The 12,851-nt window shown below is 41.7% G+C and overlaps 1 protein-coding gene and 1 pseudogene across 1 annotated transcript in view; both read left to right on the top strand.

The window, feature by feature from the left end:
- The window catches only part of LOC115799409 (phospholipid phosphatase-related protein type 4-like), a 94,925-nt pseudogene that overhangs the window by 13,492 nt on the left and 68,582 nt on the right, over positions 1-12,851 (top strand).
- Positions 1-12,851, top strand: part of LOC115799888 (phospholipid phosphatase-related protein type 4-like) — a 29,193-nt gene that overhangs the window by 15,716 nt on the left and 626 nt on the right. The window contains 4 exon segments of the mRNA XM_030757186.1: positions 5,099-5,156; positions 8,287-8,460; positions 12,307-12,620; positions 12,622-12,839. Of these exon segments, the coding sequence (XP_030613046.1) occupies positions 5,099-5,156; positions 8,287-8,460; positions 12,307-12,620; positions 12,622-12,839 (764 nt within the window).

Below are 12,851 nucleotides of genomic sequence, written 5' to 3'. Positions count from 1 at the left end.
ATAAAGTGGATGTGTTTCACACCTCTAGGGTTATCCAACTGTAAAGCATTAACAACTCAAAGGAGGCTAAGTATTTTAGGTACTGTAGGTAAAAATACCTCCCTCAAAATGATGTCAGCAGACCCTGCATCAAGGTGGAGAGGACTTGGGGAAATGGCACAGCTTCATCAGTGACAGCACCTCCATCAGATCCAGGCCTCCTCACTCCCAGAACCTGTTCAGAAGCAAACAAAAGCAACATCATAACAGGGAGATGTTGGTGGGAATAATCAATTATTAGCCAACAGTTCACAGCAACCACGTTTATACATAAAAAAAAGTAAAAGTCAGTAAACAGCCACTGTGTATCTTTGTGCTGCTGAACTGACATGATTCCTGTTACGCTCCTGTGTCACAAAGGCAGATATTTCAGAGGCATGATGGGAATGAGCGACCTGCCAGTAACCTTTCAGGAGATCAAGCTTGGTGACAAACTTAGCAGTCCCCACCCTCTCCACACAGTCATCCATGTGTGGGACTGGAAGAGAGTCGGGTTTGGTGATGGGACTCACTTTGTGATAATCACTGCAGAATCGCCTGGTCAGCACCAAAAAGTGAAAGTGAGCTCCATGTGCTAAAACTAGGAATGGCAAACCAGTATTCAACCTCCCTCTTCATGACAGCTCGCCTCACTGGATTAATACAGTAATGCTGCTTAATAGGCTTGTGATCACCAACATCTGTGTCAGGATTTGTAAGTGGGTGACTCTACAGTAAGAATCAGGAAGGCTTCTGAATCACCGAGGACACTCTTCCCATGGTCAACATATTTTTTCAGTATGTTAACATGACACACACGGGACTTCTTCCTCTGATCGGGTGTCTTAACCAAGTGATCCGTGTCACTGAGCTGACACTCAATTTCACAGGGACCTGAAGAATGAACCCAACCACGGGCAGGAGGACCACAACACGTTCTCCAGGCTGGAAAAGGCACACAAGAGGTTTTTGTTGGTCATAATCTTTCATCCTTGATTGCGCCACAGAGTATTTTGCAGTGTTATCTTGTAAAATGGTGATGGGTCCACTCAGTCCACCTCACTGCCAGTCAGGGGAAAAAAAAAAACCTGAGAAATAAAAGGCTCAAACCTTTCATCCATCCCGGTCACCATCTGTTCCTCAGACAATGGCCTGTGGTGATCAACAGTAGACTGACACTGGACTGGGCCAACAGCAGAGGGGTTTTATCTCTTGACTGTTCTTTCCTTCTCAGAACAGGGCAAACTAAGAGATCACCAAGTTCATGACAATATAAACACCGGTGATCACCACGCGCCACTGTGGCAGCGCACTGGGAAACGTGAGGTGACCGTGCCCGACCCCGTCAGAAGAACCTGAAGCCCTGCAGAAGAAAAAAACGCTCCTATGAGTAAGGGCAAGCTCATCAGCCATGACAGCAGCCTTGGCAAGAGTTTCGACTTTTTGCTCATTTACATAAACAGCAATGCGCTCTGGCAAGCATTTTTTTTTAATTATTCATTGTTTTTTGGAAATCTTCCAAAAGTGAAGTAAAATCTTCACTTTTGGAAGATTTCCAAAAAAAAAAAAATCTTCCAAAAGTATAAAAGTGTGAGTTCTCTCAGCTCCACAGAGTCCTTGACCTCACCAGCATGACACCCTTTATCAAAAAGCAGCAGCATTTTCTCGTGCAAGCTCAACATGTGTCTGATTGGCCGTCTGAACGTATTGTCTGAGTTTTTGTCTGTGTGCCTCGGGCACCAACACACAGGCACCGAACACCGCAGCTTCAACCACATTATAATCTAAGCTTTGGTCCACTGAGAGGCTGGCACACCTACTAAGCCTTGCCAACAAGCTTACATTTCAGCAGCAAGGCCTAAACTTCCTTTGGCCAGTTCAAAGCATACGCAATACACTCAAAAATGACAAAATACAAATCCACCTCAGACTCTCTAAATTGTAGCACCAGTTTAATGTGCTTGTCCACATCAAAGCTGTCATGAGGAGTCTGTGGGGCCTACAGTGTGACGGGCGACTGGGTAGAGCTACCAGGCTGGCGCTCCACCTACGAAGCCTTCACTCTGAGATGTAGAGCCTGCACCTCCAACTCCTCATTTCTCAACTCCACCTCCTTGATGTAGAGCATCAGCTGGAGTTTCTCAGCTGATGTCCCCATTGCAGGATTTGGAGGACCTATGAGAGCAGTGGTTACAGGAGGAACAGTGGGAGCAGTCTCAGCAGCTGGCAGAGGAACTGGGTGCTCCACATCAGCGTTATCTGCCCCACTTCAGCTCCTCTTTTCTCACAGTCAAAGGTGTTTGCACATTTAAAAGGTCTGCAACAAGCATGAAATCCATCTTCTACACTAATCCACCTGCTGAAATGTAGGACCACAAATGCTAACCAGAAATACACAAACAGAAAAAACATCTACCACACTTACCAGAGCAAACACAAGGACAAACGACGAGCCCCCCCATTATCTTACACTCCGGCCTAGGTCAAATCACAGTGCAACAAAAACATGACTCCCTTGCTCCCTGCATCCAAGAAGAACCAGTACCACACAGTGAGGTCATCATCTCAAACAGGATAGTTTAGGTGGATCACTTCAGGGTGGGCACAGCCAAAATAACAAAAAATATTTTAGAAAAGAAAACAACTAACTTCCCTACCACCAAGGAAAATCTAAAAAAAAAATATTTACAATATCTACAATACATACATAGAGAAATAATCTTCCACATACAGACACCAAAACACAGAAGAGAAAAAAAATTAACAGCACCACTTCCAGGTATGGAGGTATGAAGACAATGTATCAGATTATGACCTGAGTCATAACAATCCGATCTGCATTAATCTCGTCCTTTTACTCTTGATAAGACCTGCAACTCCAAAGCAAATTTCCCCACATCTCTACTGGACCCCTTAAGATGCAGCTATGAAAAATTACCAGCATTTTCAATGTAAAGAGGATCATCACCACATAGAACTGGGAGACTTTACAGTAAAAGGGTGCACATTCCTGTCATTATGAAACATTAAAAAATGGGAAATAAATATGTTTTTAAGTCCTCAAGGGGCAATAGTAGGGACAACTATTATTTACTGCCAAAACATACCTCAACACATTCATTCAGTACAATTTTCTCTCAAGCGCTGATTCTTCTTCTTTTTGGCACAGTTTAGTGCACTGCTTCCTCCTACTGGTCAAATAATGTCTTTCATTTGTTGTTACTCAGTTGCTCTGATGTCGCTCAAAAAACCGATGAGTAAAATTTTATTTTCACCATACAGCTAACAGTAAGAAGATCTTGTTCTGGCCTGGAAAAATGGGCTGTTACTGCAAGAGAAGATAAAAAAAAACTCAGTCACCTAACCTGTGTGAGCTCAATGCAGATATGGATTGTTCAATACAGGAAACCCATTTGTCATGCTCAGAACTACAGATACAGCCACTTAACCCTTTAACACGGCCAATGGCCACATACACCTGTTACCTGCCGTGAACTGCTGGTTAACACCGAGCGTATCACCGCTGAGGCCTGATCAAACTTTGCATTACCATAATTACACAACTGTTTTCAAACAGTTTCCAAAGATTGTGAGAAGTTCCACTTCACTCCCAGCATAATATGCCAGTATGCCTTCATTGGGCCTGCAGAGGGATTGACCAATCCTTACACACTTTGCAAATCAGGCTTCACAACTGAATACTAATTAGTTATGATATGGAGACTTAACTAGTGGTTCAAAAAAAAGAGTCTTGAAAATTGCTGAACTCCAGCTTAAATGTTATTAAATTCATATTATAATGTGTATTTCTTTTGGATAATTTATTATGCTTTGTATTGAAACAACAGCTTAAAAATACTTATATTATAATGAGATAGCTGCTTATATATGTGTGTGTGTGTGTGTGTGTGTGTGTGTGTGTGTGTGTGTGTGTGTGTGTGGTGTATGTGCATATAAGTGCACTAAAAGTGGGTCACTGAAGCTGTGCTATCAGTTTTTTATACCCGAATACAATTTTTATGACTCCACAGATGTTGCAAATGCTTTTTTTAAGGATGAAAGCACCCACACACACACACACACACACACACAGCTGCATGAGGGCACCAAGACGTACGGATTCACACACATTCAGAGTCATGAGTTCAGATCAGGATGAGTATGAGGAGTTGTCAGACCCAGATCATAGAGATGGAGCTGACAAACTAGGCTACAGGTTCACCGTTCTCCTGTAGCACTGTAGTGTATGACTCCAGCTTCCAGTTTAGTTTTGTTTATATACGAATAACTTTATTGATCACAGGGGGAAATTCATATGTCTGACACAGCTCATCTGCTATTTGTATGAGAATTAAAAGCCTGATGGCTGTGGGTACAAATGGTTTCTGTAACTCTGTTTTAGAGTACTGATGCTTTTTGTTGGCATAAAGATGTTGTAAAGTGGGTGATCAGAGTTGCCCAGGATGGCCTCTGTGGTAGTAACTGGTTACACTCCAACTGGTGGTAAGACAGTAGCTCTGTAAGCTTCTTTGACATTAGCGTACAGCTGATCAATGGTTTTATTTTCTCTGATAGGACAGTCATCAAATTGTTGATTGTTATCGGCCAGTTTACAAACAACAGCTGCCTTAGACATGCATAGTGTGTACATGTTGGGGGGGGCTCCCCCTCGGTGATGAATAAGAGTACCACGGCTCTATGTACACAGCTGACGGTGACAATGGTTGCTAATCACTGTGCTAACGTACCAGCTAACGTTTTCTTGTTCTGCTGTGATAATTAATCCAATGTTCAACATTTGTTCTACATGACTTTTCTCTCAGGTCATTTGTGCCCCACGTGTCATGACCCACGGTTTGAGAAACACGGCCTTAACACTGTTTGTATGTATTTTATTGGTAATAAGGTGGGCAGGTAAATCTGTGACTGCAATGTTAACATAAGTTACAAAGTACATGAAATGAGGCCCCTTCATTTGTTTCATTCATTCAGCCCTTAATAAGATATATTGTGTGGGATTGTGCTGATTGCTTCTTTTCACCTCCTGCTGGATCTGTTTTTGTTGTTTTGTCTCTTGCAGAAAATCCTTCCCGTCGCAGCATGCTACCCTTGCATCCTTTGCTGCAGTCTATGTTTCGGTGAGTGATGCTTGAGCCCATAGAATTACATTCTTTCCTCTACATTACAGAGTCATGAATGCCTGGGTGCTCGGTCCCTCCCATCACTGCTTGCAGCTGTAACTTAAATTGGAACTGTATTTCTGCAGCACGTGTGTTGGAGGTCCATCTAGGACCAAGTAAATGGAACTTGGACCAAAGTAATAACTGTGTCCTTTTTTTTACTGAAACCACAGTCTTTTCTAAACCTAACCAACCCAAACAGCAAATGATAATGAAGGGAAAATGAATGAAAATGCATCATAAATGTAGACGTAATCAGAAACTATAAATACATTGGTCTCATTGGGATTAATAGTTATGCCTCCAACACTACCTCTTACCTCCTTATGTGGACATCAGCTTTCATATTTCACAAAGGTGCCCACCGACAGCGTGGCATCTGTTTTCAATGCAAATGCACATGAATAAAAGTAAAATTGTGTCCAAATTTAAAATAAATAGATTCAATTTCATGGCAGTTTCATTGCAGGGATACTGAACCTTAGAAGTGTCAAGGTACATAACATGAGCTTGCTAGGTCGGGTCTGAGGGCATCATTTTAAGAAAACTGCATGCCACATAAGTGTATAGAAGCTTAATATACACTGCCTGGGCAAAAAAAAAAGTTGCCACCAAAAAAAAGGTCACACACTAATATTTCGTTGGACCGCCTTTAGCTTTGATTGCGGCATGCATTCACTGCGGCATTGTTTCGATAAGCTTCTGCAATGTCACAACATTGATTTCCATCCAGTGTTGCATTAATTTTTCTCCAAGATCTTGCAGCGATGATGGCAGATTCTGACCACTGTGCAAAGCCTTCTCCAACACACCCCAAAGATTCTCAGTGGGTTGAGGTCTGGACTCTGTGGTGGCCAATCCATGTGTGAAAATGATGTCCTCATGCTCCCAGAACCACTCTTTCACAATTCGAGCCCAATGAATCCTGGCATTGTCATCTTGGAATATGCCCGTGCCATCAGGAAAAAATCCATTGATGGAATAACCTGGTTATTCAGTATATTTCACGTAGTCAGCTGACCTCATTCTTTGAGCACATAATGTTGCTGAAATTAGACCTGACCAACTGCAGCAACCCCAGATCATAGCACTGCCCCCACAGGCGTGTACAGTAGGCACTGGGTATGATGGGAGCATCACTTCACCTGCCTCTCTTCTTACCCTGATGCACCATCACTCTGGAACAGGTAAATCTGGACTCATCAGACCACCTGACCTTCTTCCATCGCTCCAGAGTCCAATCTTTATGCTCCCGAGCAAATTGAAGCCTTTTTTTTCCGGTTAGCCTCACTGATTAGTGGTTTTCTTAAGGCTACACAGCTGTTCAGTTCCAATCCCTTGAGTTCCCTTCTCATTGTGTGTGTGTGGAAACACTCTTACTTTCACTATTAAACACAGCCCTGAGTGCTACTGTTGTTTTCCTTTGATTTGATTTCACCAAACGTTTAAGTGATCACCGATCACGATCATTCGGGATTTTTTTTCTGGCCACATTTCTTCCTCGAAGACAATGGGTCCCACTATCCTTCCAGTTTTTAATAATGCGTTGGACAGTTCTTAACCCAATTTTAGTTTCTGCATCTCCTCAGATGTTTTCTCTTCTTGATGCATACCAATTGATTTGACCCTTCTCAAAGAGACTGACATCTTTTCCATGACCACGCGATGTGTCTTTGGACATGATTTGTTTAAGAAATGAGAAGCCAGCTGAAAGGTAATCGCCCATGCTGTAATTATCCAATAGGAGGTTCGTACCTATTTGCTTAGTTAAATCCAGGTGGTGATTTTTTTTTTTTTTTGGCCAGGCAGTGCGTCTTCATGTAGTAATATGTGTAATGTCTATTTGCCATCAGTATTATATTCTTTATGATTTTGCTCTCTCCATCATCCTCTATACCTTTGTTTTCTTTTCCTATGTATTCACTTAGAGAAATTCCTGAAAATGGGCCTGAAAAAACAAACCCAAAGTAACCTTATCTGTTCAAGATCCTCAACAATGATAAAATAACTCAGTCTGACTCTGGATGGATGGAATTAATGTTAGTTGTTTGGTGAGCTAGATAATTTGGCTCAAGTGAAACTAACTGCCGAGCATCGTGATACTGGCACTGTGTAATGTAGTGTGACTGCACCGGGTTTTTAGGTTGGGTTCAGTGAAACGGAATTGCATTGAACAAGCTGTCCACTAATAAATTCTCATTACTTATATCAAGCTTCAACAGATACAGCTATCTGTCTGATAATCAAAGACACATTCTGAGTGAAGATTCTGGAAATCTTTCACTTCCTGCACCCACCTTCACACACAGAATCATGGCATTACACTATCTTTGCAGCACACAAGCAGACTTATTATTAGGCAATAACTTCTCTAACTTTACTGTATTCATCTTGGAAGTCTGGACCATTGATGTGACCTCAGTGGTGCATATGGCCATCATAGAAACAGTGTCTCAGGAGCTGCCAAATTAAGTTCTAATTGCAGTGGAAACTAAAAACTTAAGATGTGGTCCAACTCCTGGTACGGTTTTATCCAGATCCACATTACTTTATCTGTCAATCAGATGTGTGCACCATGCTGCCCACTGAGAATATTAAAGGCTGATGGCACATTTATATATTACAAGGCCTTTTTTGCCCAGATCCACACTAATAAATCATTACTAGTGTAAAATATAGGACAAAAACCAAAAATAGTGCACAATCCATACACTAATAGCCTACATGCCCATATGTACTTGTAGTCCACTTGGCTGTGTGATCTAAAAATGTACGGTAGGCTTCATCTATAGCAGCTAAAACTGCCATTTTACAGATATAAGCATTTAATATAAGTCTCCATTTGCAGAGATGGTGTATGAAACCAGTGTTATTGGCTCAACCTGCCACTGATTGTCTTTCAGTTCATTGCTTAGCTTTGTGGTCTATAAATGTATTGTTTTTAATTTTCTGCAGCAAAAAAGCAGTATTTTTGAGATAGAAAATCTCCAATAAACCCACAGTATGTACTCTTCCTACACTTCTATAACAGGAACCAATAAGCCAAAAACTATCAGTAAATCAGTACTGTATGTTCCATGTCTTGCAGATGTACTTCAACAGCACTCTGACGGACTCATCCAAGCTACTTAAGCCCCTGCTTGTCTTCTCCTTTATTATGAGCGCCATCATTTGTGGTTTGACCAGGATTATTCAGTACAAGAACCACGCCATTGATGTCTACTTGGGCTTCCTGCTTGGAGGCGCTATTGCTGTCTACCTGGTATGGTATCAGATGCTGTTGTTGACACTCTGAGTGTAGAAGTTCTCATAATAAAAGCTTATGTGTTGGAGACCTATTTGGTTGTTCTTAAGTTTTCAGCTAAAATAATTTAAGTGAAGTTTTAATATGTTATCAAGTAGAGTTATGGAAATGAATTAATCCCTTGTCAGCCCAGAAGTGTGAATGCAAACTATGGAGAGCTGCACATGAAGGTACAAAGAAAGGTTGATCAATTTTAGGAAAAATTATCTGAAACACAACAATTACTTCCAATACAAGTTTATGAAAAAACAAGAATAAGAGTGCACAGCAAACCCAGAAGCAGTGCTTTCAGCTAAATGATAATAGCACTATGTTAATATGCTCACAATCAAAGTTCTAACACGCTTCTCTATGGAAGGCATTGGTTACCATGTTCATCATATTTAGCATCTTGGCATTCATATTACAGCCCTGTGTGCTAATGCTAAGTAGCATTAAACACAGAGTACTGCTCAGGTACAAAACACATGTTGTGAACAAGAGCCAAAGATTAATAATAGCTAATGATAAGTGAAGAGTGGTGTATAAACACAGAGAGGCCTCCCATTCTACTCTTGGGTATCTAGGAACCACAAGTAAGCTAGCAGTCTGATACTACGTTTCCACCGCTTAGGTGCCAGTTCTGGTGTTAGTTTTAATGAACCGGTGAAACACTTACCTGCATTTCCACCACGCTTTGTGAACTGATCATTTACGTATGAGTGTGGGCGGGTCCTCGTCTGTACACTAAAGTCGAACTACTGCAGCATCTGTGTGCAGCACAGAGGTATACACAGACAGCGATTACGAGCAAGATGACAAGTACGCACTTTGTGTCCTTTTATCTGTGATTAAACTGATACAAAGCAGCAAGTTCAGCCTTAGAGCCCAACCTAATTCACAGCCGTGAAAATCTAATCGCTTTTCTCATGTAATACACAATGCATTGAAATAGCAGTAGAAAGCTTTAAGACTTTAAACTTTAAGATGCCAGAGTCACACCCTTCTGCCGCTTTCATCACGCGTTCTTGGTTCAAAACTAGCTTGCTTGCAGGGCCCAAGTTGAACCCATATTTTGGCTGAGCACCAAGTGCGTTTGCAGTGGAAAAAACACTGAACGGTTCAAATACTGCCACCGACACCAGAACCCCGTCAGTGGAAAAGAGCCTGAGAGCAAAGTGCTCTATTGGGGTGATACGGTACTATGAGATCTTTAAGATACGTTTGAGCCTAATTATTTAATGCTTTGTATGTGAGGAGAAGGATTTTAAATTCTATTCTAGATTTAACAGGGAGCCAATGAAGAGAAGCCAATATGGGAGAAATCTGCTCTCTCTTTCTAGTCCCTGTCAGTACTCTAGCTGCAGCATTTTGGATCAGCTGAAGGCTTTTCAGGGAGCTTTTAGGACAGCCTGATAATAATGAATTACAATAGTCCACCCTAGAAGTAATAAATGCATGAATTAGCTTTTCAGCATCACTCTGAGAAAGGATGTTTCTAATTTTAGAAATATTGCGAAAATGAAAAAAAAGCAGTCGTATATATTTGTTTAATATGTGCATTGAAGGACATATCCTGGTCAAAAATGACTCCAAGATTTCTCACAGTGTTACTGCATTACTGCATTGCATTAGTTTGCTAATGCTAATTAGCTTGCTAATGCAAAGTGCTAAATGGCATTACAGCTTGCTAATTCAGTAACGGTGAACAGTTGGAAAATTATGTATATAATATTCCATGTAACATTCAACAGTTAATATTATGTATATAATATTCTCTGATAGCCAGTTTCAATAGCCAGGGCCTCTGCCCCTGGCCACCACCCAACACACACATCACCCGACCCCTACGATGCCTCCTCGGGGTGTTAATTTCATTGTCAAAATATTTTCGTCATAGTTTTTGTCAATGACCCTTTTTTCATGACAAAAACTAGATGATAACTAAATAAAAACTACCTAAAAGGATAAAAACAATGACAAAATTAATTGACACGTTCGTCAACGAATGAAAACGAGACAAAAATGCTTTACGGGGATGACATCCAATCAGAATTTAATTAATTTTGTGACAGAGCGGGACAAGTTAGAAAAACATCCAATCAAATGCACAGTTGCACAAATTTGCTCTAAACCTGGGAAGACCAAACTAGCCTGTGATTGGTCATTACTTCCGATAGAACTAAGTTATGTAAACAATGTCAGCAGGGAGGAAGAGAAGAGCCGATGTATGGACACATTTTTCCTTTGATGTTGTGACAAACAAAACGATGTGTAAACCATGTGGGCGACTATCTCGGGTAAAATCACGACAAATCTTAAACATCTGTAAACCAGTCACCGAGATCTCCATGCAAAGGTCAGCATTTTAATGTCATGCAGGGTAAAGTGTTTTTCCCAGTTTGTGTTTAGAGAAAATCTCCACACCGCGGTGGATTAGCCTTTATAATCTTAGTCCTGAACACTGCCCTGTACCTTTCAGAGCGTCCTGCTGTAAAACGCTCATATTATCTCAGTAAGGTGGTGTTAATGATGAGGTGTGTGGGAAGCAGGTGAAACGCTAATGTTATTATTATAATATTCCATAACTTTGAATAAATGTTTAATTTTGTGTAAGTGTGTATAAGTGTGTAGTTCAAGGGAACTGAAGAAAAAGCATTTTACACCCTTTATATTTTAGTCGACTGAATCGACTGTAGATTTAGTCGACTATATTCTTACAATAATTCAACTAAAACTAGACTAAAACTAAAACATTCAGACGACTAAATTATGACTAAAACTAAATCAAAATTTGCTGTCAAAATTAACACTGCCTGCGGGCGGTGGGCCTACAAGAGGGCGGGCACATGTCGTCTCTTCGAGCAGTCTAATGCACAGTCACCAGATGCTCTCCCTTGAATCCCCTCACCAGGCCTGGCTCCAGGGTGGTTGAGGTGGTTCGGGCATTTGAAAAGGATGCTTCCTGGGCAGCTCTTGGCTGAGGTGTTCCAGGCATGTCCTAATAGGAGGAGGCCCCAGGGCAGACCCAGGACACGCTGGAGAGATTTTGTCTCGGTTGGGCTGAGAATGCCTTGGGGGTCCCCCCAGATGAGCTGGTGGTGATCAATGCACCGGGTGATCAACCGCTGGCTAAAACCCTGAGTTACAGGGAGGATGAGGTCACTTAATGCAGCAAAACCTTTTCTGTTGAAGGTAGAAAAACACAGAGATCAGACAGGAGTTACCTGAAAATGCCTTCTTGTTTTATTTTTCTTCTTAAAAGCATCGGCAGCTTCTTTTGAGATAAGGTAATGAATTTACAGTGCAGTAGACTGCTCTGTCTCTGTTAATATGAGTCAGTGTAGCTCACCCAACATTCTCTTTCTTTCTTCTCTTGTCTGCATAACAGTAATTAAAATGAATAAGAAAATATTTCTTCAATTGGATCTTCAGTTTGGATCTCAGTGTTTTAGTAAAGGGATAGCCCATATTGCGCTTCACAACCCACAGCAGAAATGATACTGATAGATTGGGTACTGGTTCCTTGATTTATAAGTACTTGTAATAAACAGAAAAGGTAGTATTGAAAACCTTCCGTAATTACAAGGCCAGCCCAAATTGGTGCCATGCATGCAGTCACATAGTTGTTTTAATGTCATGTGTTCTTATTTTGCTCCAGTGGCAGAAATCAAGAGAAATTAAAATTCATTTAGGATGTAGTTTTATTTGGATAATCTAAAGGCTGCTTTAAGTCTTTTTGAAATAAAATCCATGTTTTAACAAAACATACATAAAGTTTTTAAGTTAAAAAAAGCAAGCGTTTCTCTCTTCTTCTGTTGCCAGGGATTGTATGCAGTTGGAAATTTTCAGTCTAATGAGGAGATCAGCTGCAGTCCTCCTGCTCTTGTGCACCGCCCGCCTTGCTCCTTGCCACATATTAGCCAGGAGGCTGTCCTCCATCATCTGCAAATGAAAGCTAGCTTATCTGGGGAGCCTACCATCCCCACCTCCCACTCTGAGGGCCTGCTCCACCGAGGCCTTCAGCAGCAGAGGCCTGACGACAGCCTGAAGCGCTCTAGTGCTGATGTGGAAGTGATATCCCCCCGCAGCCCCCACAGCAAAGATGCCATGGTGACCTTTAGCCACACTCTCCCCCGTGTCCACCCCACAGGCTATGGCAGCATATGAAGAAGCCGCTAGACGCCATGCCGCCACCCTGCACCATGCCTCCATGGACTCTAGCCGCTCCAAGCAGCTTTTGTCTCAATGGAAAAGTAAGAACAACAACCATAAATGCTCCCTTCAGGTCCCAGACTCATTCTCGTCATCTGTAGACTCATCATCAGGGCAGTCCTCCCAGCATCCACACCACCACGGTAGCATGGAGC

The sequence above is a fragment of the Archocentrus centrarchus genome, chromosome 20 (genome assembly GCF_007364275.1).
Source record: "Archocentrus centrarchus isolate MPI-CPG fArcCen1 chromosome 20, fArcCen1, whole genome shotgun sequence".
Classification (NCBI taxonomy): Eukaryota; Metazoa; Chordata; class Actinopteri; order Cichliformes; family Cichlidae; genus Archocentrus; species Archocentrus centrarchus.
This window is presented reverse-complemented; position numbering and strand designations above follow the sequence as displayed.